Source organism: Hippocampus bargibanti, linkage group LG05, assembly GCF_051943395.1.
Source record: "Hippocampus bargibanti isolate YZ-2025 linkage group LG05, ASM5194339v1, whole genome shotgun sequence".
Taxonomy (NCBI): Eukaryota; Metazoa; Chordata; class Actinopteri; order Syngnathiformes; family Syngnathidae; genus Hippocampus; species Hippocampus bargibanti.
Window position 1 is genome coordinate 23,574,774 of NC_142738.1, and position 22,111 is coordinate 23,596,884.

The following is a 22,111-nucleotide window of genomic DNA, read 5'->3' on the forward strand; positions in this document are numbered from 1 at the left end:
CAGGTATTCCGTTTCTTCTCACTTTCCAAAAACATGCATGGCAGGTTGATTGAACACTCCACCTTGTCCCTTGGTGTGAGTGTGAGAGCGAGTGCGGATGGTTATTTATTTCTGTGTGCCTTGCGATTGGCGGGCAACAGTGCAGTGTCCCATGTCTACTGCCCAAAGACAGCTGGGGTAGGCTTACGCGCCCACTGGGACCCTAGTGAGGATAAAGTGGTTCGGAAAAATGAATGAATACATTCATATTCACATTTGAACCTTGCTGTTCACAGGGAATAGAGTCTGAATTGTGAAAAGCTGCGTAATATTGACAACTATTGTTTTGACGATATAAACCATGGTTGTACTCGTACGAACCATTGAGGTTTTCTCTTGTGCGGCCCCTGACCTAAACACCTTGAAAATATTTGTCTTGGTATGATTATAGCGAGAATGATCCTTGAGCAATTATTTTGACTGAAGTACGACTGTAATTATGCTCTATTTTCACTTTCTAAGGTATGGTGGAAAAATGGGCAAATAAAGTGAACTGTTGTTATTTTTATGAAATGCTTTAATACAATGCAGTACAGGTGGAAAATAGCCACGATGTTCAGGCAATAAATAAATGATAAAGGGAATAAATGAAATTATTGACAGCTAATTCCAACTCAGTGCTACATCAGTTTGAAAAATTCCATCATTGTCTTAAAAATGAAAGACAAAAGTACTTCAAATTTGGGGAAAAAAGAAAGCAATAACCCCAAATCACGTATTATTAATTATTGTATCTATGCTTGTCTGTGACTATAACGATTCCTTGAGAGCTTTGAAAGGTGCTTGAAAGAAAATGTATTATTTTACTTACTTTTATTTTATTATTATTATACTTCCCAACGACTTCATTCCTGATCAATCCACAAAGTCCCAATGGGAAATTTGTACAAAGCCAGGGTGACAAAAGATAAATTTGCTGTGAATGATGGTTGTTTTGGTGGGGAAACCATTTGATCAATTCAATATTCTCACAAAATCCAATTCAAACTGTGATGGCTGGAATTTCAGAGGGCTAAACATGCTAAAGGGAATCTTTATCTGTCTCCCCCTTGTCTCTGTCAATAGTTCATTGTTATTATTATTTTCATGTAATCCAAAAGAAGAAATCAGATAATCATGTCTGTCTCCTGTTGTACACAAAGACCTATTTGTGTGCAAAGATAGAATTCCGATTGAAGAGCCCACAAGTCTCCAGTGCAATCTTTCTATCATACAGCTTTAGTCTGGAAAGAAAAAACAACTTTCCGCTGACCTGATTTGGAAATATACTGAGATGAACTTTAAAAGATCTCAGACTTATTGTATATGCAACATCAGTTCAATATACCCTGAGCTGATCTGCCAAATCAGGGTCAGTCATGGGCAAGCTTCAACATAAATCCTCACATACACATAGATGAAAAGGTTTCTTCAGCCGTCATCTGTACTTCTTTGAAGGTGTCGGACGTTTCGCCTCTTATACAAGAAGCTTCGTCAGCAAACTAAAGTCCTACTGGTAGTTTTGGCCCTATATATATCCCTACTGTCCAAACGTGGCGGTGCCGGACTCTGCTATGATTGGTCCCTGCTCTCAGGTTAGGGGGAGCAGAGTACTAATCCCTGCAGCTCCACTGATTGCTTCTATTGTCCTGACTGACGACTGGCCAGATTGCCCAATTTGCCCTGGTATCACCTCATCGGCATAACTAAGGCTATGTTGCCTAAGCAGTGTATTGCACAAACGATCCACCTGGACAGTAGGAATATATATATAGGGCCAAAACTACCAGTAAGACTAGTTTGCTGACGAAGCTTCTTGGATAAGAGGTGAAATGTCCAACACCTTGAAAGAAGTACAGATGACGACTGAAGAAACCTTTTCATCGATGGACCATTCCTGTATGACTCAGAGTTTACACAGACGTGTCACATCCACATAATGGCAAAGAATCAGGTGCATACGTCTAAAACAAGTACTGTATGTATCAAAGTTGGTCTGCTTGCCCTCACCCAGGTTGGTTTCCTGGAAGTTTTTCACTTCTGTGTGCTGAAAGCACACCTGCTTGAAATGAGCAGCTAATCAGCCAAGTCCGCAGAAGCTGACTAACGATCGACACCATTTGAATAAGGTGTGTTGCGGCAGGGCAGGATGGAAAACAGGCAGGGCGGTGGCCCTCAAGGAACAGGATTGAAGACCCCTGCCCTAACCAATCACAATGTAGATACTTGACCCCCCGGCAAATTGGAGTTTTCATGTTTATGTTTGTTAAGTAATTATAAGTGCCTTGCATGCTGGGTCCGAGAGTACAGTAATTTCATCTGTGCTGTATGTCATGCATATTAGCATATTTGACAATAAAGCTGACTTTGACTTTGAAGAGAACCATACGATCACGAGTGAGGTAAGTAAATGTACTGTGGACCTCAATAAGAATAATAAAGCGACTACAAGGCAGTAGCGACTAAATACTGCGAAGCAAGCTTACTGTTCTGAAACGATATGCTCTCGGTTTCAAGCGTGTGTTTGTGATCACTAATGTTTTCATTTGGAATTTGTCACGTGTGCCAAAACCTCAATCATTTGAATAATGATTCTGATTTGTTCCGTTCAGTGACATAAATTACCCTCATGAACTGTTGCATCAAATTTCACCTTACATGAAATGCAAAACCGGCACTGTGCCACATCATCTAAAAATTAATGAGAAGCACATTACATGAGTGCATGCCCTCCCAGGCGCAGCACAAACAAACGTGTTGCTTCAACAAGCTGCAATGTACACACCTTTCTGTTCAACATGGCATCTAAATCACTCGCTTCTGTCTTCAATCCTGAGATTAATGGAAATGAACACTTGCTCTCGGTTTCACGGAATGTATGCAACTTGACTACAATGAAATGGCTCACCCATAAGGCTGTCCATAACTCTAGCCGGATGCTTAATTTTGTCAGCTGCTTAGAAATCCCTGCTTAGATGAACTGACATAGTCAAAATGTCCACAAAAATTGGGCAAAATGTCTAGGTGTCCTGCAAGTGGGCTGCAGAAAATTGCAGTGACGTTTCAAATTCCATCACTTGCCCTTAAAAAAAATCCTCATAAATAGCACAGGTCTTTTTTGGGAGAAAATCCCAACTGGTCGGCCTGAAAAGCAAGTGACAGTGAACGGTGGAACCCACTAAATTTCGGCAGTATTGAGTGATAGGTTGCAATAAATTACCGTATTTTCACGACCATAAGGCGCATATAAACGTCTCAGATTTTTTTCAAAATGTGCGGTGCGCCCTATAGTGCGAACGTATTAGAGACCACCATGAGGAGGACGCGGTAAAGAAAACGAGGGGTGTGTGTGGGCGTGGTTTGTGTATAAATGAACAGGTATGTGCTTTATGTAGAACATTGCTGTTTTAACAACCCTGAAAATGGCAAAGAGACATGGTTATGAAGCTCAGTTTAAACTGAAGGCTACGCCGAGGAACATGGGAATCGAGCCGCCGTGACATAATAAATAAGGCAAGGTCCGGAGTTGGAGGAACGGCCAGCGAATTATTCTGAAAAGCTAGCGAAAAGCCTTCGTTTCCTGTTGTGCTTACCTGCCATGCCAACGGAAAGAAACTCCTGCCGATTGTGATTTTTTAAAAGAAAGACTTTGCCTAAAGAGACATTTCCAGCAGGCGTCATTATCAAGGCAAACGAAAAGGGCTGGATGTTACGCCACAGTTTGACAATGGATTGTGGATGCTTGGGCTAACGTGTCTGCTGGCACGGTGGCTCGAGCTTTCGGAAAAGTCGGTACCGGTAATGTGCTCTTTTTTACCATGCCGACGCCTATTGAGTGATGATTACAAAATGAAATTACTTTGTAATTAATAAATAAAGCACTACCAAAGTCAGTTTTGCTCCCGATCTGTTTTTTTAAATACGCACACTTGTATGCCTGCGTGTTGTTGTGGGGCGGACGTACGTATGGCAGTAGAGGATGTGTACCGGTATATAAAACTTGCGCCCTATCAGCCGGTGCGCTCAATGTGTATGTTAAATACAGAAATGGCACACATAAATGAGACTGCACCTTTTCACACGGTGCGCCCTTTGGTCGTGAAAATACGGTAATCACAACTTGTTGAATTCTTGACCGATTTTGACAGAGATGGGTTTGTTGTAACCATCAGACAGCGTTGCACCCCAGTGAATGGACCTCAGTAGTGTACTGTCCCCTGATAAGTAGTCTGAAAAGTCCTGTACATAGGAATGCATGTACACCTTATACTTTTCTGAACCCCTCAGACCGACTTAATGAATCTCCAGTGTTTGAGTGAACTCAGATTAAGAACCATTGCATTCAAGGAAAGCACAACTTTGTCTGTCACATACGTGCACACACATGCGCACACACACGTACACGCAGTATATGCATGTACACGCAATCACACACACACACACACACACACACACACACACGCACGCACGCACGCACACACACACACACACACACACACACACACACACACACACACACACACACACACACACACACACACACACATCAGATTTAAAGGCCAGATAAGTCTCAGCTTGAGTAAAGAATTTATGGTGTGTAGAACGAATGGTGCTCAGAGACAGGGATGAATGCAGTGTACTTTGAGTGTTCCTATTTCATTTACTTTGTGAATCTTTAGTGTACAGTCTTGCTACAGCCCTGCAAGAGTAGATCTCTCTAAAATTTACATTTCTCCGGACTTTTCTGATAGACCAAATACTTTTTGTGAAAATACTGCTTGGAAATAAAAAAATGTTATTATTTTATTTTCCATGTTCTGTTAAGGACTTTGTTATAACCGTAGTGGTTGTGAAAGCTCTATCAAAATCAAGATGTAGTGTATTAAGATTATTTCTTGCTTTTTCACCTAAATATGTGCCATGCGACAGACTGGCAACAAATTCTGGGTGTAGTCCACCTTTCGCCTACGAGTCGGCTACGACAGGCTTGCACAACAGCCCAGAATGGATAAACGGTTTTGAAAATGGATGGATGACTTCCTGTTTTTTAAGCATGATGTTAACTAGATGACATGTGGGTGCGGTGGAGCATAACTAAATGAGGCTACGTTAAAATCTTGCTCACAGCTTGAATATCTCAGACAGCACCTTTACTAATACAGTGACATCAAAGGATTAAGATGGATTGGATTGAATTTACCGTTATTAGTCTCGCAGTGGAGGCATTTACTGTTCAATACAACATCAGCAGCGTAAAATTGCAGATTTTGATTAAAAAAGATGCGGGTGTAGTATGAGTTTTACTTTTTTTCTTGGCTTTTTTGTGTTGCATGTTGAAATTTGCTAACATCACCCATTTTTTCTGAACTAAGCCCTTGAAGTCAAGGTCAGAATCCTGAGATGAGCCTGTTTTACATATTTCCTTCTGGGGTTCCATCACTAATGCAACACTCCCTCAGTCTCCCTGCCTCCAGTCATGCATCACCAGATCGATGAATTGATGATGTCTTTGAAATATCTATCAGACAATCTTCACATTGATTTTCTTCATTTCCTGGACGAACACATATAAATCAAAGTCAAAGTCAGCTTTATTGTCAAATATGCTAATATGTATGACATACAGCACAGATGAAATTACTGTCCTCTCGGACCCAGCATGCAAGGTACTTAATTACTCAATTACTTAATTACTTTAACAAACATAATAAACATGAAAACACAGAGAGAGGGGAGCCGCTGCGTGTTCACGCGGCGCCATCTTGGGAAAAACAAAAATAACAAATATGACAACACAAAGACACAGAGTCATTCATTCTTTAGGACATGCTGTACCCTCTTTGTGATGACATGAAGCAGTTCTAGTTGAAAGAGGAGAGGATCAAAGCATCCATGTCAGCAGTGGATCAGGGACGTCATGGTGGAATTAGTACGTCTATTACAAGCTAAATGTTGAAAGTAAACACGAAGCTGTAGCATCCATTGACGAAAAGACATTGTCTCACATCTCCTGTCCCACATAAATCCGCTTCAATTCCAAGCCGCGACAGTTCCACATACGCATCAGCGCTCCAGCCGCAGACTGTCCAACAGCACTGACTTTCCGCTGAACAAAGCGGGGCTGTGAAGATGCTGCCCATTACAGGCGCAAAAAAACCACAATGGCCCCTTTGGTGTCCAGCGATGGCTGTCGAATGGCTCCGACATTCCTCCCATTCAAAAACAGTACTGGCATATTCATGCTGCCGAAAGGCGCAACCGCTCAGCACAGTCTCCTCCTTGATGATTATCGTGGCCAAAAATGCTGAAAAACAATCTGTATCCGTTCCACGTGACGCACAACAACATAAAGTGACAAAAGAAAACACAATAACAAGACTAAAACAACAAAAAAAGCAAGGCTCGTGAGAGCACTTGCTGATGGCTGCCTACCCAGGCGCCATCTTGGAAAAAAAAAAAATGCTCCTTCACATGTATTCCAAGACAGGAGAACAGCTCAAACTCTTACAATACAACACAATACATTAAGATTTATATAGTGCATTCATGCCCATTACAGGCGCAATAAAATACAATTTTGAAAATTGTACAGATGACGGCTGAAGAAACCTTCTCATCGATGGACCACTCCTGTACGACTGAGAGCTGACACAGACATAGTGCATTCATACCATCTTAAATTATCGCAGATTCAGGGAATAGTAATACACATTATCTGAATGACAAACCCATGCTTACAATGCATAGGATTCAAATATGAATGCTGTCTTGAGACCTATATTTAGGATCAGCAGTACTTGGGTGGTCAGAAAATTATGACCTGGATCTATAGCTTTTAGTCACCTGCAGATACTTGGTTAAAACAATCCATACTTGGCCAGACTATCAAATTAGCACATTGCACTGAGCGGATGTGAGCAATTATGCAGTCAACGACTTTTGATGCAAAAAAACTGACGAACAACAAAACAATAAAAAATGCGAAGCTCACCGACACCCAACTGTTCCCTGGCCTTGGTATGACTTATATTCAGTCTCATCTACTTGCATCATGTGGTCATGCTCGTATATACATCACCCCAAACTAATGCTCTCTTCGATACGGATGAGCTACACAAAGCCAGTAGAAAGCTTATTTTGTTGCAGTGCACATACTCAATCACCTTGGTTTCAGTCAGATTTCATTAGCTACAAAATGTGCAACAAAGGGTAAAAACACACTGGACAAACCCTAAAACAACATCCCAAAATAGTGTAGTGCAATTATCTGCCAGACAAAAATGAGTGACTGAAAGGTTTCTCAAAGAAGATGCAAACCAACTGCCTGAGCTCTTCATGAGGTTTTTCAATCAATCACGAGCACGGTACTTTATTGCACCGTCTGAACGCTGTAACAATCAACAAATCAACAAACAACCACCAGCAGTCTCAATGACTATCGACCAGTCACTCTCACACCAGTTATCATGAAATCTTTTGAGAAACTGGTCCTAGCTTGCATCATGTCCTATCTCCTTCCAATGCTTATTTGCCTACACAACAAATAAACTCGACAAAAGACGGCATTTTCACCATTTCCCACCTGGAGCAGCAGGGACGCTATGTCATGCTGTCCTTTATTGCAGTAACTGAAGCTCTATTTTTACCACAATACTGCTTGGCAAACTGACAACAAATTACAGCACAATTGACTTGCTCTCGCCACCTGTTGTTGTGCACATTCTGTTTGAGTGGTTGTCATTTGTCCCGATGTGGGACAATACCCCAATTTCATTCACTTCAATAGCAATATGGAGCTGGATTTTTTCTTCATTTGCATAATGCTCGCTTTATTTTGTATGCTCTTTGTCAGATGCACTCATCACATAGTAGTATATTTATATGGCAAAAAAAACAAAAAACTAAATGTGTGTTCCTCAGAAAGTATGGCAGGATACCTTTTATTCTGTGTCCTTTCCTCAATGCAATAAAATTGAGATCTGAGAAAAGTCATTTTCTGCTTTCAAGCACCACTTTAAATCCTATATCTGTCTGTCTGTCCGTCCGATCCTTCAAGTCTGTGGCCAGCAAGCTTTAATGGACTTGGAAATAGTTTAAATTCAAAGCATGTTTGTTTGTAAAATACCTTGAGGCATGATGGTGTTGCCCAGGTGAGAGAGAGCTAAATAATTGAGTTGAGAACCCTGAATTTGATAGAGTAACTATAAACTGCGCTAGAAGTATTTTCGTGTGAAGTTAGCCTCTAATACAAGCCCATCATTTCCTTGTGGCCGTACACTCTTGGTCTAATAAATACATAGTCACTACAAGTATTAGAAACAAGTTTACTCCACAGAAGCACACTTGTGCAGCACAAATAGCCCTCTGTCTAATCGCTATCAATGTTAATGTCTATGCCATTCATGATACGGGTCATACCTTGGTCCTGCATACATAATAATAATAATAATAATAATAATAATAATAATAATAATAATAATAATAATAAATAATAAATACAGAGGGTGGTGGCCCGGTAGTCGAGTGGTTAGCACGCCAGCTTCACAGTGCAGAAGTCGCCGGTTCACATCCCAGTTCGGCCTCCCTGTATGGAGTTTGCATGTTCTCCCTGGGCCCGGGTGGGTTTCCTACTTTCCTCCCACACTCCAAAAACATGCATGGCAGGCAGATTGACCACTCCAAATTGTCCCGAGGTGTGAGAGTGGCTGTTGTATGTCTTTGTGTGCCCTGCGATTGGCTGGCAACCAATTCAGGGTGTCCCCCGCCTCGTGCCCAAAGACAGCTGAGATAGGCTCCAGCACCCCCCGCAACCCTAATGAGGAATAAGCGGTAAGGAAAATGGATGGATGGATGTAATACAGAGGGTTTTGTCAGGAAGGGTATCCAACATAAAAGCTTTGACAACATGTGAATCAAACCTCTGAAGGTCGAGGACACTGAATCGCTGTGGCGACCCCTAAAGGGAAAAGCTGAACGGAAAATAATAATAATAATAATAATAATAATAATAATAATAATAATAATAATAATGTGTCTTTTTATTGCATTATTTTAAAAACTCAAGTACGTAGCCGTAAAATTGTAACCAACAACTATGGGTTTTTATTTCACCATGTGCAATGTAGAAAATGGCTTTCCTTATTTAAGGTGTGAGAGTAGTGACATTCATATATGACTGTAAAAGATAAATCTCAGTTTGGTAGTCTTGGTGTACGTATTGTGTGACTTATATTTTTGTCAGCCAGTGGCTTTAATCAGTCATACACATGTAGTATTTTTTTAAAAATGCTCATCCTGTGTCATTGCAACACACCATATACGGTATCTAAGTGCCATGTGTGTTCTCTTGTCATTCAAATTGGTTCAAGGTTTTGATATAAACATTTATGTCATATTTAAGGCTGCTGTTTGCCGTAGTGAGTGACGTAGTGAAGTAGTATTTCCATTCTTGGAGTGCTGTTGTAGGTAAGGTATTATTTTTGCTGTTTAGAAAAAACGATGAAAATAAAATGTACCCAAAACTGATGAAACGATAATAATAAGACTATTTTTGAAAACTAGAAATGAATGTCTTGTGCATTTTAAAAGATACAATACTTAATTCCCGCTTTCTTCTAATGTCATCGGATGATACAAAAAAAGTGCAATGTACAATCTCATGTTTCATTACTTTTGTCACTTCAGACGGTGCGGTTATGCGCAATCTGAAAACCCCTGATGGGTATCAGTACTTATTCATCATGTTGGCCACATTTTGTGATCACCTCATAGTAATGCTTCAAAGAATAAATCACTCACGAATTACTATTTACTCAACAGTAAGATTTCAACAATGCACATTGCACACACCCATTTTTAGACAAAGGCAGGACCCCAAATGTTGTAGTGCTACCAGCATTTCCATGTGAAGAGGCTTTCGAGGCCACACAGAGAGAAGCGAGAGAGAGAGGCAGAGAGAGACTGAGAGAGAGAAATATGTTGTCTGTGTTGAAACAAAACAATAGAAGTTGTTGGATTTGCATCCATCATAAACTACAAATGATCATCATTTTCTAGTCACATGTATTTCATGTTGGCATTTTAATTTGCATTTATTGCAGCTTTCTCTTTAGAAATGGTGCAATTCCATAGTAGTGCCAAGTCGATTTGGGTCCTTTGATGGAAAATTATGACTTATTTCATTGCAAAGTAATAAAGTTGATTTACTCTGGTATGATTTGTTGTCAGGTAGTAATTTTAATTCACGGCTAGCTGGACAGTTGGTGACTTTCACTCAGTGCTTCCAAGCAAGGCTTCGCGCCTCCAGTCTGTTCAGCCAGCCTGTAGCCCCAAAAGGGCCTTCCTGCTCCTGTTGTCTCCTCTTCGTTCTCTTCACACACATCCATCCTTCCTGGTGTGCCTGTCAAATCTTGAAACTCACTCCTCTCTTCCCTCCCCTCTTCTGCCTCTCCTTTTCTGCTCCACTGGGCAGGGAAGGTGAGTCAGTCCCTAGTGGCACCCTTGTACGGATTGCAGTATTTCTTCATGAAACAAAGAGTGGTTTCTTCTGAAACCCTATGCTCTCTTCTTTCCTTGTGCCTTTGCTATTTCGGTGTATTATCCCAGCCTAATTTTGTCATCTACTGTCATTTCTCAAGCATGACAAAAAAATTAAAAATCACATTAAAATCAGTGAAACATTCTACACACCGGAAAAAAACATTGTGTAGACATATTCAGGTAACGAGGGCTTGTGAAAAACGTATTAAATCCCAGTCATTTTGCTGAATTTTGACTGATTTGCCCACCTATAAAAATCAAAACTTTTCTTTAGCTAAAAAGACAGTCGACATTACATAATGGTTAAATTTAATGAAATTGCCATTTTATGAGGGAAAAAAAAATGAGAAAAAAATACATTTTTTGTAAAAACATCATTTTTGGCACCACTGTTTTTTGCTTTTGTGGCATCTCAAACATCTAAATAAGAAACTTTTTTGATGGATATTTGTTACTTTTGAGAGGACAAACGCATTCTGCTTTCAGCAAACCCAAATGTCTTTGTGTTGTCATATTATTTGTTATTTAGTTGTTGTTGTTGTTTTTTTACTTCAAGATGGCGCCGCGACAGTGGCTGCCTTTCCAGCATCTCCTGTATTTTGGTTTTCTACTTCTTCCATTCCTTTCATCTTCCTTTCATAACTTTGCTGCTGTGAATTGTAAATTTCTCCACCACGAGACTAATAAAGGCTAATCCAACCAAAACTCCCTCGTCATGATGGAAGACTGGTTTGAATGCACTCAAACATAGTTAGAGGCTGTGTGAAATCCTTTTGTGCTTTATGACGCAAAAAAAGGGAAACGACGTATCAATATGTCATAGGTAGGCCTTAATGGCTTTTCTTTACAAAAAGATTTTTTTACCAATATTATATCTAATGTCTAATGTTAAAAATGTATTTATAAAAAAACTATGAAATAACATTTTCTTCCTCCAAAACATTGGATCGCTGTGTCTTTTCAATGTAACTTGCTTATCAAGGCTAATTGCTCTCTTTACGTTTGTTTGATATTTTCCCCACACTTTCTGTCACAACAAGGTATTCCATAGCCTCCCTCAAAATGTTTAAACACTTCATATTTTAAGCTTGGACACCAGCTGGTTTGGTCAGCATGTTATATGGAGGTAAAACGAAAAATCACCATGGTCAATTTTTATCCCTGCTTGCTTCCTGGATGTGCTTTGCCGCTGTTTCCGCTGACCAATGGCAAGAAAAACGACCCGATCAATTCCTCCCCTGAACGACTGCCGACTTTCCAATGGCTGAAGGACCTCATTGCCGACAAAATGGTCATTGCCGACAAAATGTTCCTTGCCAACCCGAGAACCAAAAACAAGTTGTATCTGATGGTCGACGCCTCCAAGGATGCTGTTGGTGTGTGACGATTCTCTTCACCTGATGGTAAGAGGTGATCCCTCTTCCTAACAGCAGTACAGTCTGTCATGCTGGCCTTGCACCAACACTGGGTCGTTCGCTTTGGTTCACAGAGAACCATCCCCACTGATTGTGGATCCCAGTTTGAGTCGAGCCTCTTCCGCCAGCTCTGTATCTTCCTTGGGTGCAAACGACCTTGGACTACCTGGTGCCAATGGAATGGTCGAGGGCCTCGAGAAGGCTTTTCTGATGTCCTCTGACAACGCAGAGCTCTGGGTTGACAACTTGCCGCTCGGCTTGTTTTGTATTCGCTCCACACAAATGCAAGACATCGACTTGTGTCTGAGACTGACTGGTGAGTTTTTCATTGCCACCGATCCAAGGACAGGTGGCATATAGGATCTGCTTCTTCATTTATGTCAGTTCAGAAAAATACAACTGCCCAATCCGCCATGAAAATCCAACATGTCGGCTTGGGATGATCTCCAACTTTGGACCTGAACTCATGTCTTTGTCCGCTGCGATCAATTGCAGAAGACCACCGAACAACCGTGCCTTCCCCATCATTGCCCGAGGGATCAAAACCTTCAAACTATGGATATGGCCATCATGAACAGCAACTTTCGCTGCCATCATGAGACCATCCTCACCCGAAATTCCCTCATCGACAGGAGCCATTTCATTCCCGATTCTGTCAACCTCAAGCGCTGACCTTCCCATTCACAATTTGACCACGACATCATCCAGAGCCGTTCACTCTTGATATCTAGCATTCATCCCCTGAAATTGTGTCTGCCATCTTCTTCCAGCAAACCACCCACAGCGGCTGACGTATCTGCTTCCCCAATTTCTTCGCCTCCTATCGGTGATTCTGACCATTCCGTCATTACAATGATTTCCTTCCTTCGTTTCTTTCGCCGACTTTCGATCCACACGATGGGGAGCCTGTAGTAGCGGCACTGGAGTAAAGCACATCTCACTCAGCATGTGCTCTCAACCAATCAGTGCTCACGCAACCTTTGACACAGTTCAAACAGACTTTGAACTACAGAAAAAGCTAAATTAAGCTAAACTAAGCAGACAGATGGACATGTTCCTACTAACAATATGTGTTTTTTTCCCAATATATTCTTTGATTGCAATAACTGTCCATGTCGTCTTTTTTCTTTCCACTGGGGTTTAGCTAATGTGTTGACAAAGAGACAAGGACGTAATGTAAGTTATATTGTCTATTGAACAGCATGAAATAACAGCAATGGTATTGTATATGTAAGTAATGGAATGTTGTAATTTTTTAACCGGAACTCTCAATGATTTGCCCACATCAGATTAAAATAATTATGCATGCATTTCACATATACAACTGTTTCTGGTTGACAGTTGCAATTCAGTAAAAAAAATATTTGTCATTTCATTCATAAGTCTTTGATGACCTGATTTTGATGCAGTCCTCATGGGTTGAGTTCCCACTTAGTAGCGGCTTGAATGGCAGTGTGACTGGTTGTTCATCTCAATATGAGCCATGTGACTGCCTGGTTTTTACTTCAAAGTGTAGTCCACCTTTCACCTTAGATCAACTGGGATAGGCTCCAGCACACCTGTGACCCTGAACAGGACAGCCGGTGCTGAAAAATGAATGGAACGTTTTTGATGGCTCCAGACATTTTCTTCTGTGAGAAAAAATAGCTCATCTCTACCTCTTTCTGTGTTTGTGTAGGTTTTTGGAGATTATTATCACTTCAGACATCATGCTGTGGAGAAGAGAGCATTTTCTCGACACACAAGGCTGCACACCAGACTGCAACGAGATGCACAAGTAAGATTTTTCTATGCAATCACAGCTAACTACTCAAGACTAAAGTCAATTATCATGTGCATAACTGGAAGGGGGAACTGATGTAGATGTGAAGGACAGCTAATATTAATCAGTGATTGGCAAACACGTGTTTATGATAAAAATGGGCTTTATGTAACATTTTAAATGTAACATTAGGTAGAAATATAATCTTCACTTTTAACTGTTTTTAAATGTTTCTTTCTGATGTAATCAGTGTTATATTCTTCAATATTGTATGAGAGTGGTAATGAAAGTATCACTTTAATTCTGGTTCATGAGGACAGGTGGGTAAGAATCTGCTTTCTGCTCTTCCATCAAATCTTTACTGATAATTTCCAGTCGAGGATTTCAGCCACAGTATTATCAGGAAGATGCTCTAGGACAAAAAAAATGGAGGATAATATTCTCCATCATTTGGATGGAGATTAAAAAGCACCAAATTTGTCGAGTCTGATGAGGCTCCAGAAAGACGACTTGTGGACAGCTTCAAAAAAATCTCATCAGCCACCCTGCAGACAAAAAAAAATTCTTAGTTGGATTCTAAAAAAAGTTAGACTTTAAAATCTCTGACTCACTTATTCCACTGTCAATCAAAAAGAGATTCACCTTCAGACAAATCGTCCACTCATCACGCAGAAACCTGAGCGTCTCATCCAGCCCATTGCCCCATTGTCCCCCAGGGACGCTGAATTGTCGATGGTCATGATAAAGTCCAGTATTTAATTGGTGGCCCACTTTAAGCTTCCCCTTCAAAGCAGGGAAAAATCCTGAAAAAAAAGCAAAGTAAAAATACAAGTTGACAGCGTCCGGTTTTTGTACCCGCTGTCCTGATGAAGGAGGTGGGGGAAGCGGGGAGGCGCTGTCAATCTGTATGATGTTTATTTGCTGGAGCAGCATTGCACAAAATGAGGATACAAAATAACTGTTTCTTAACAAACGCGTCCGACAATTTTGTCCAGCACGACAGCGTCTCACTCGCACAGCAATCGAGTGCGTCGGTTGGTGTCGGCGCTCGAGCGGGTGGGATTGCCGCAACGCAAATGGTGCGTCGGGCTCACGGTCGGCGCCTCTTTCAGACAGTTCATTCTGCTGTGCGGCAAGAAGGCAGGTTGGGCGGGTTGGGCGAGTCTGCATTGCAAACGGCCCCTGGGTCAGGCCGCACGTCGCCCGCGGGGTACGGCCGGGGAGAGGGCAACCGGTAGAACCTATTTGCTTCAGTGTCCGCCTCAGTCCGAGCGTGTACGTTGGGTGACCTCTTCTGGCTTATCCGTTAGCAGGCAGAGCGATTTTTGGACAGCTTGCGTGGGAAGTCGTGCGTATTTGGGTCAGCAGAAAGCGTGTGCGCCGACACAGTTATAAAGATCGATAATATGAAATATTAAATGATTAAAATGACCTTAAAAGTTATAAGATTTATAAATGAACTGTCAACATTTTTGTATATAATAGTATTCAATAGAAAACGTTGCTTAAAAACAACAAATTGACATTGTATACTATCCTGTCATATAAACCTCACGTCAGCCATTTTGAATGCATTTCGATTTACGACCGTTTGACTTACGACTGTTTTGTCGGAACGGAACCGGTCTAAACTCGGATGTTACCTGTATATAAAATAATTAAATGTAAAATAAGTATTTAAACACAAAATCAGTCATTATAAAAATGGTCGTTTGTCGAATGTGTAGGAAAGAAGCAACAAATGTCTTTTGTGTTGTGCCGTATTATTTTGTTATTTTGACTTCAAGAATGCGCCGCAAGAGTGGCTCCCTTTACAGCAAATTCTATGTTTTGTTGTTCTACTTCTTCCTTTTGTAACTTTGCTGTTGTTCTACTTCTTCCTTTCGTAACTTTGCTTCTGTTAATTGGGAATTTCTCAGCTGTGAGACGAATGAATATTTCATTTATTTTGCTATACTTAGAATATCTTGTTTCTATCACCCCCCCCCACACACACACCCCATCCCCTTTCAAATTGCTGCTGTGGACTGCAAATTTCCCCATTAAGATTGAGCACTACTGGGAAAAAGCCACACTCTCTTTCAACGTCTCTGCCTCCTCACTCAGCAACAGCACAACCCCAACACTCCAAGCTTCAGAGTAAATACAACTGAGTTGCTTACAACTGTAACATTCAAAAAGATCTCTGAGCCCATATCTAATGCACCATAAAACTGAATTAGTGTTATTGATCACATACCCACATGCCATCACAGAGAACAAACGGATTCACAGGCTTAGAAAATGCAAGAACACTTCACGAGACTCACGAGACGAGAATCAATGAGAGCACGAGCATTTTTTGACGGAGAATCAAATCACAAGTTGCTTTTTCATGGCAACTTGTAAATTGCATGTCATTATATTCGAAATGTTCGGAACGCAGAACCGTGCTGGCTGGTTTTCACTATTGGCAATAAGATGAGTGGTTGAATTGAGTATTGCTGTGTGCCCTGTGGATTGCCTGCTCGGCAGTGGAAATTGTACCATGCCTCCTTTAGAATATAGATCGAGGTATTTTATTCCAAATTCTACATTTTACACTGTACATATGTTGTTCAACTCAGACTCATTGGAATGCCCTCAGAAGGCTCAAAATGTCAAAATTTCTGCTGCAGTGATGTTCGGTTGGTTTTTAAGGCACAATTTTACGATTTTATATATATATATCTCATCTCATTTTCCGTACCGCTTATTCCTCATTAGGGTCGCGGGGGTTGCTGGAGCCTATCTCAGCTGTCTTCGGGCGCGAGGCGGGGGACACCCTGAATTGGTTGCCAGCCAATCGCAGGGCACACAAAGACATACAACAGTCACTCTCACACTCACACCTACGGACAATGCCTGCCATGCATGGGTCCGGGGAGAACATACAAACTCCACACAGGGAGTATATATATATATAAAATAAACAGATCCGCCATGTACAACATTATATATATATATATATATATATATATATATATATATATATATATATATATATATATATATATATATATATATATATATATATATATATATAAACAGATATATATATATATATATATATATATATATATATATATATATAAAATAAACAGATCCCGGGAACAACATTGGATATCTCGGTCCAGAAAAGCGCATTGCTGGGAACAGCACGGATACTGCGCAGAACCCTCAAGCTTCCTGGCCTCTGGTAGAGGACCCGAGCTAAAATGGGGGACAGACCCCACCCATGAGGGGTGAGACGAGGATTTTTATATGAGCCCGCAATGAGAAGAAGCTTTTGCGTCGGATGCCCCTCCTGACAAAACCCTCTGTATTTATCCGGGCTTGGGACCGACACAATAATACACTGCTTGTGTCCCCTTGTGGCGACAGAAGAAGCATCTCTATTAACTTAATAAAGATGGAGATGCGGATCATACCTCTGAAGATGGAGGTCACTGACTCACTGTGGCGACCCCTTGAAGGGAAAAGCCGAAAGGAAAAGAAGAAGATGCTCAATAAAAAGGCAATGACAGCAAGGATAACAGTCATTTACAACATTCAAATAAAGTAAAACTACCCACCATTTGATGACAATGCTCTGATGTTACACTGAAATGGGTATTTATTTCCCTACATTTCATTAGAAACAGAACTTCAAAGGCCTTTCAGAAAGCCTTGCCTTTACGACAACAAGGGCTATGCTAACGGTTGCATAAAATCTAATATTAAACCCCAAGCGAACAAAATGAGTAAACACACAAATCACGCATGAAGCCAGCGCTGCACACTATGCGGCCATCAGCTCTTGATCTTGCGTTACGGAGACTTGCTCGTCTCCGTAACGCAGGTGAGGTCTAATTAGGTGTATGACACATTTCCCAAACTGTTTTTCTACGTTTGTTGAGTTTGTTTCATGCAACTTTAATAAAGCCTGGAAACAAATTTACACAACATTTCCTTCCACATTTTTATGAAGAAGCAGCTGTTTTCATGTTCACATCGTTTGGGCCGATGCAATGGCGTCGTTGATAAATCATTTTTCTTGCTTTTGAGAACACTTGCTAAAAGGACACTGATGATGCCGTCAATAGAAATTCAAGTAATGTTTGTGTGAGGTCGGGTTATGTGTCATGGCATCAGCAGTGGCATCGTCTTCTACAAAGCTAAGCGGCTTACAGTCTGTGATGATCATATTCTCAATGGCCTGCTTTCTGAAAGCACCACAGTTCATCACAATAATGTCCGCCGGTTCTTCTCTCTAAAGCCGGGCACGATAAAGCCTCAGTATTGTGGAAGTGATCCGGTTCCTGCAAGCTCTTGGGAGCAAATCCTACATTTCACATACAATAGAAAATGAAGCATAATCAATATGAACCGATTATCCTCCAGAAACACATTAGAAGGACCCAAAAGAAATAGGATCACTCATTCAGGCAATAATAGATAAATCATTTAGCTTGTTCTCTGTCTTTGTATGAAAATGTTTCTCCTTGACAGAAACCATCCTTGTCCCTAGTTATCCATCATTGAGAAGCCAATACCAATAACCAACGCAAAGCAAGAAGTCTCCAGCCAACAAAACCCACAAACATCTCGACATACAGTATTTTCTCCCTTATGAATACAATTTGGTGCTTCCGCCAACAAGCAAAAACAGCAGTGAGGCGTCGCCTTGCTTGCCTGATGCGTGTGCCGAGGATTCACTGTTGTCATTACGGGTTACTTTATATATAGTTATGGACTTTATAATTGTTCAACGCTTATAAATGAAACGTCTTCTTCTTCTTCTTCTTCTTCTTCTTCTTCTTCTTCTTCTTCTTCTTCTTCTTCTTCTTCTTCTTCTTTTTCTTCTTCTTTTTCTTCTTCTTCTTCTTCTTGTTATTATTCTTGTTATTATTATTATTATTATTATTATTAATATTATGTCTGCCTCAACTATGATTTATATTGCGATCGAAATACCTCCATTTTTATGTTGCTTGTAGAATAAATACTCTTCATATTTTTTCTGTGATGTGTTCCCCTTGTTATGGTATTGGTGATCATCGTAAAGGTACATAAATATGTTGATTCTCGTTTGTTGTTTTAATTTCTTAATCACCACTGAAAACTGTATCAACCGTTCAGCAGTACTGAACATGTTGAGGACTCAAGTGATAAAACATTACAACAACATCGCTTCCATTTTATTAATGAATTTGGTCAACAGGAAGATTATTCCTTTTGGTGAGTAAAACAAACATTTCTTCTCTTACACACCATGGATGTGTCTGTGTAAGCTCTCAGTCGTACAGGAGTGGTCCATCGATGAAAAGGTTTATTCAGCCGTCATCTGTACTTCTTTGAAGGTGTTGGACGTTTCGCTTCTCATCCAACAGGCTTTGTCAGCAAACTAATTTTTTTTCTTGGTAGCTCTGACCCTATATCCAACTTACCAAACGGTCGTTTGTGAAAATGGTCGTAAGTGAAATACATTCAAAATGTTGAATAGAGACTCATAGGCTAAATGACTGGCAAACACCCTTCTCTGGTGCCATCAAACGGTCGATAGCTGTGTGGTGGTGAGATGCTGGCTGGCTGGCCAAAATTGTTGTACGCGTTGCTGGCCTGCTAACACGTTGTGGTGCCAGGCACAGAATTAAAATTGCAAAAATAGGGTCTGGAGGTCGTGGTCGTAAGTATGGGTGGTCGTAAGTCAAGCCGGTCATAAGTCGGGTGTTACCTGTATATCTTTACTGTCCAATGGTGGCAGTGCCAGACCTCTGCTTTGATAGGTGCCTGCTCTAAGGTTGGGGGGAGCAGAGGAGGCTCCACTGATTACTTCATTTTTCCTGACTGATTATTGTCTGTGCTATGGGCTCACCAGTTTCACCCATAGTAGCAAATCTGTACATGGAAGAGATGGAGAAACGGGCCCTCACATCCTTCCCGGGGACAAAACCTAGGCACTGGTTTAGATATGTAGATAACATTTTTGTCATAATTATAAGACAAGAAATTCAATCCGTCACAGATCACCTCAACTCTGTAAGCATCAATATTAAATTTACTTGCGAGGACATTAAAGAGAACCAACTAGCCTTTTTGGATTGTAAAGTAATTATAAAAGAGGACAGAGCGCTAAAAACAGATGTCTTTAGGAAGGCTACGCACACTGACCAATACTTACTTTTCGATTCTAACCACCCTTTACAACACAAACTAGGAGTTATCAGAACCCTCCAACGTAGGGCTAAACTCATACCAACAAGCGTCGAAGAGAGAAAAGGAGTCAAAATATGTCAGGAGCGCACTCACAAACTGTGGTTACCCTCAGTGGTCTTTTTGTCATGGTTTGCAAGGTGGTGATGGCGGTTGTGGATCCCAAAAAGCAGGCAGGAGGGAGCAGGAGGTTGTGTTTCACGAATTGTATAAAATAAAGTCAGGAGGAACAAAATTTAAAACATCAAAATCATCTGAACAGAGAAAATACAAAGTATCAAAAGAAAACCAAGAGTAAAAGTCCGCCAATGTGAAACAAACACATGCACAGCATACAATGCATACACAATGCACCATGCATACAATTGCATACAATGACCCGACACCGAATGGTCGTGCCGGGAGTCCTTTTGACTGCTACTGATTGGAACAAACAGCACCTGCGAGGCTGCAGGCAGGGCTGACAGCGCTACCCGTTGGTTGCCAATCCGAACGTGGCAGGCTGCCACTGATCGGGATGACCAGCACCTGTGCAGGTGCAGGCGGGGTCGACAGCGCCACCCGTTGCTCACTAACCAGATCATGACAGTACCCCCTCTTCAAGGGACTTCTTCCACAAGTCCCAACAGTCTCCCAAAAGGTCCAACTAGCCAGGAAACAATGGTGGAGACGGCAACCGTTGCCTCTCCAGCATATAATGGCGGCGGCCTGATGGGAACGGGACTCAGCCTGACGAGGACGTGGCACGGATCGTCGTGGACGTGTGTGCAACCCTTCTCGCACAATCACGTGACGACGCCTGGCTCGACGTGGACGTGCATTGCCAGGCGCAGAGAGGCACCCCGGACGGCCGCATGGGAACAGGTCTCGACCGGACGTTGACGTGGACGTTACGGCTCGTCGAGTGACTCAATTCAAACTCGACGCACCGGGGAAACGAGACCAGTCCATAGCAGCTGTGGGATCCAGCGGTGAGTGGGGTCTCGGACTGACGCGGACGTTGCACGGCTCGTCGTGGATGCGACTCAATTCAGCATGCACGATGACACGTGGCTGGACGTGGGCGTGCACTGCCAGACACCCAGTCTCACCCTGGACGGCCACCTGGAAGGAGGTCTCGACCTGACGTGGACGTGCAAGCGGTACCGCCTGTCGTGGACGTGAGTGTGAACCTTTTCACAGAATCACGGGACGAAGCATCTTCTCGACATGGACGTTGACTGCCAGGCACAGGGTGGAAATGAGACCGGTCCGTTGTACCGATGGTTGGGATCCGATGGTTGGTCGGGTAATTCTGTCACGGTTTGCAAGGTGGCGGTTGTGCATCCCAAAAAGCAGGCAGGAGGGAGCAGGAGGTTGTGATTGACAAATTGTATTAAAATAAAGTCAGCAGGAACAAAATCTAAAACATCAAAATCATCTGAACAGAAGTAACACAAAGTATCAAAAGGAAACTTTGTGTCTTTGTGTGCCCTGTGATTGGCTGGCAACCAATTCAGGGTGTCCCCCGCCTCGTGCCCGAAGACAGCTGAGATAGGCTCCAGCAACCCTCGCGAGCCTAATGAGGAATAAGCGGTACGGAAAATGAGATGAGAATGAGATAATAATAGGTATATTATTATCTCAAATGCTCCCTTGCTTAATTTGTCGTAAATATCCTTTGCTGATGATTTTGTTCCAGTTGTGGTTTGTCCATACACTTCCCGGCAGGTTGCCCAGTGCAATATTTGTGTTGCGTCGTCTGCTGCAAGCCACGTAAACTCCTCAATGTACGTTTACGTTTTGTAGCGCCATACATTTTGTGAGCTTCTTTTGAGTCTCTCTTCTGGGGCTGAGGTTTTGGCTTGATTCCTAACCACTTATCCATTTTCTCTGTGCGTCTACTTTTGAAAATGATATGCAAAGTCACGACCTGATAACGTTCGGGAAAGTCCAGACGCGAAGTTATTCGATGCAAGCTTCTGATTATGTCAATTGCCAAACGAACCGAAATTAAAAATTGCCAAATGAACCGAAATTCCGAAATTTAACCAAACAAATGTTTCGAAATCAAATCAACAAAATGTTTGATTTGAAAAAAAAAACTTTCTTTTTTTTCTGGAAAAAGTTTCGGCCATCTGGGCAGAGAGGTTCTGGAAGTTGTATGCCCGGCGTAAAAATTACA

The 22,111-nt window shown here is 41.6% G+C and overlaps 1 protein-coding gene across 1 annotated transcript in view; it reads left to right on the forward strand.

Moving 5' to 3' along the window:
- Positions 1 to 22,111, forward strand: part of furinb (furin, paired basic amino acid cleaving enzyme b) — a 95,808-nt gene that overhangs the window by 21,599 nt on the left and 52,098 nt on the right. Inside the window, exon 3 of the mRNA XM_088997363.1 lies at positions 13,651 to 13,749. Coding sequence (XP_088853489.1) covers positions 13,651 to 13,749 — 99 coding nt within the window. The remainder of the gene's footprint in view (positions 1 to 13,650; positions 13,750 to 22,111) is intronic.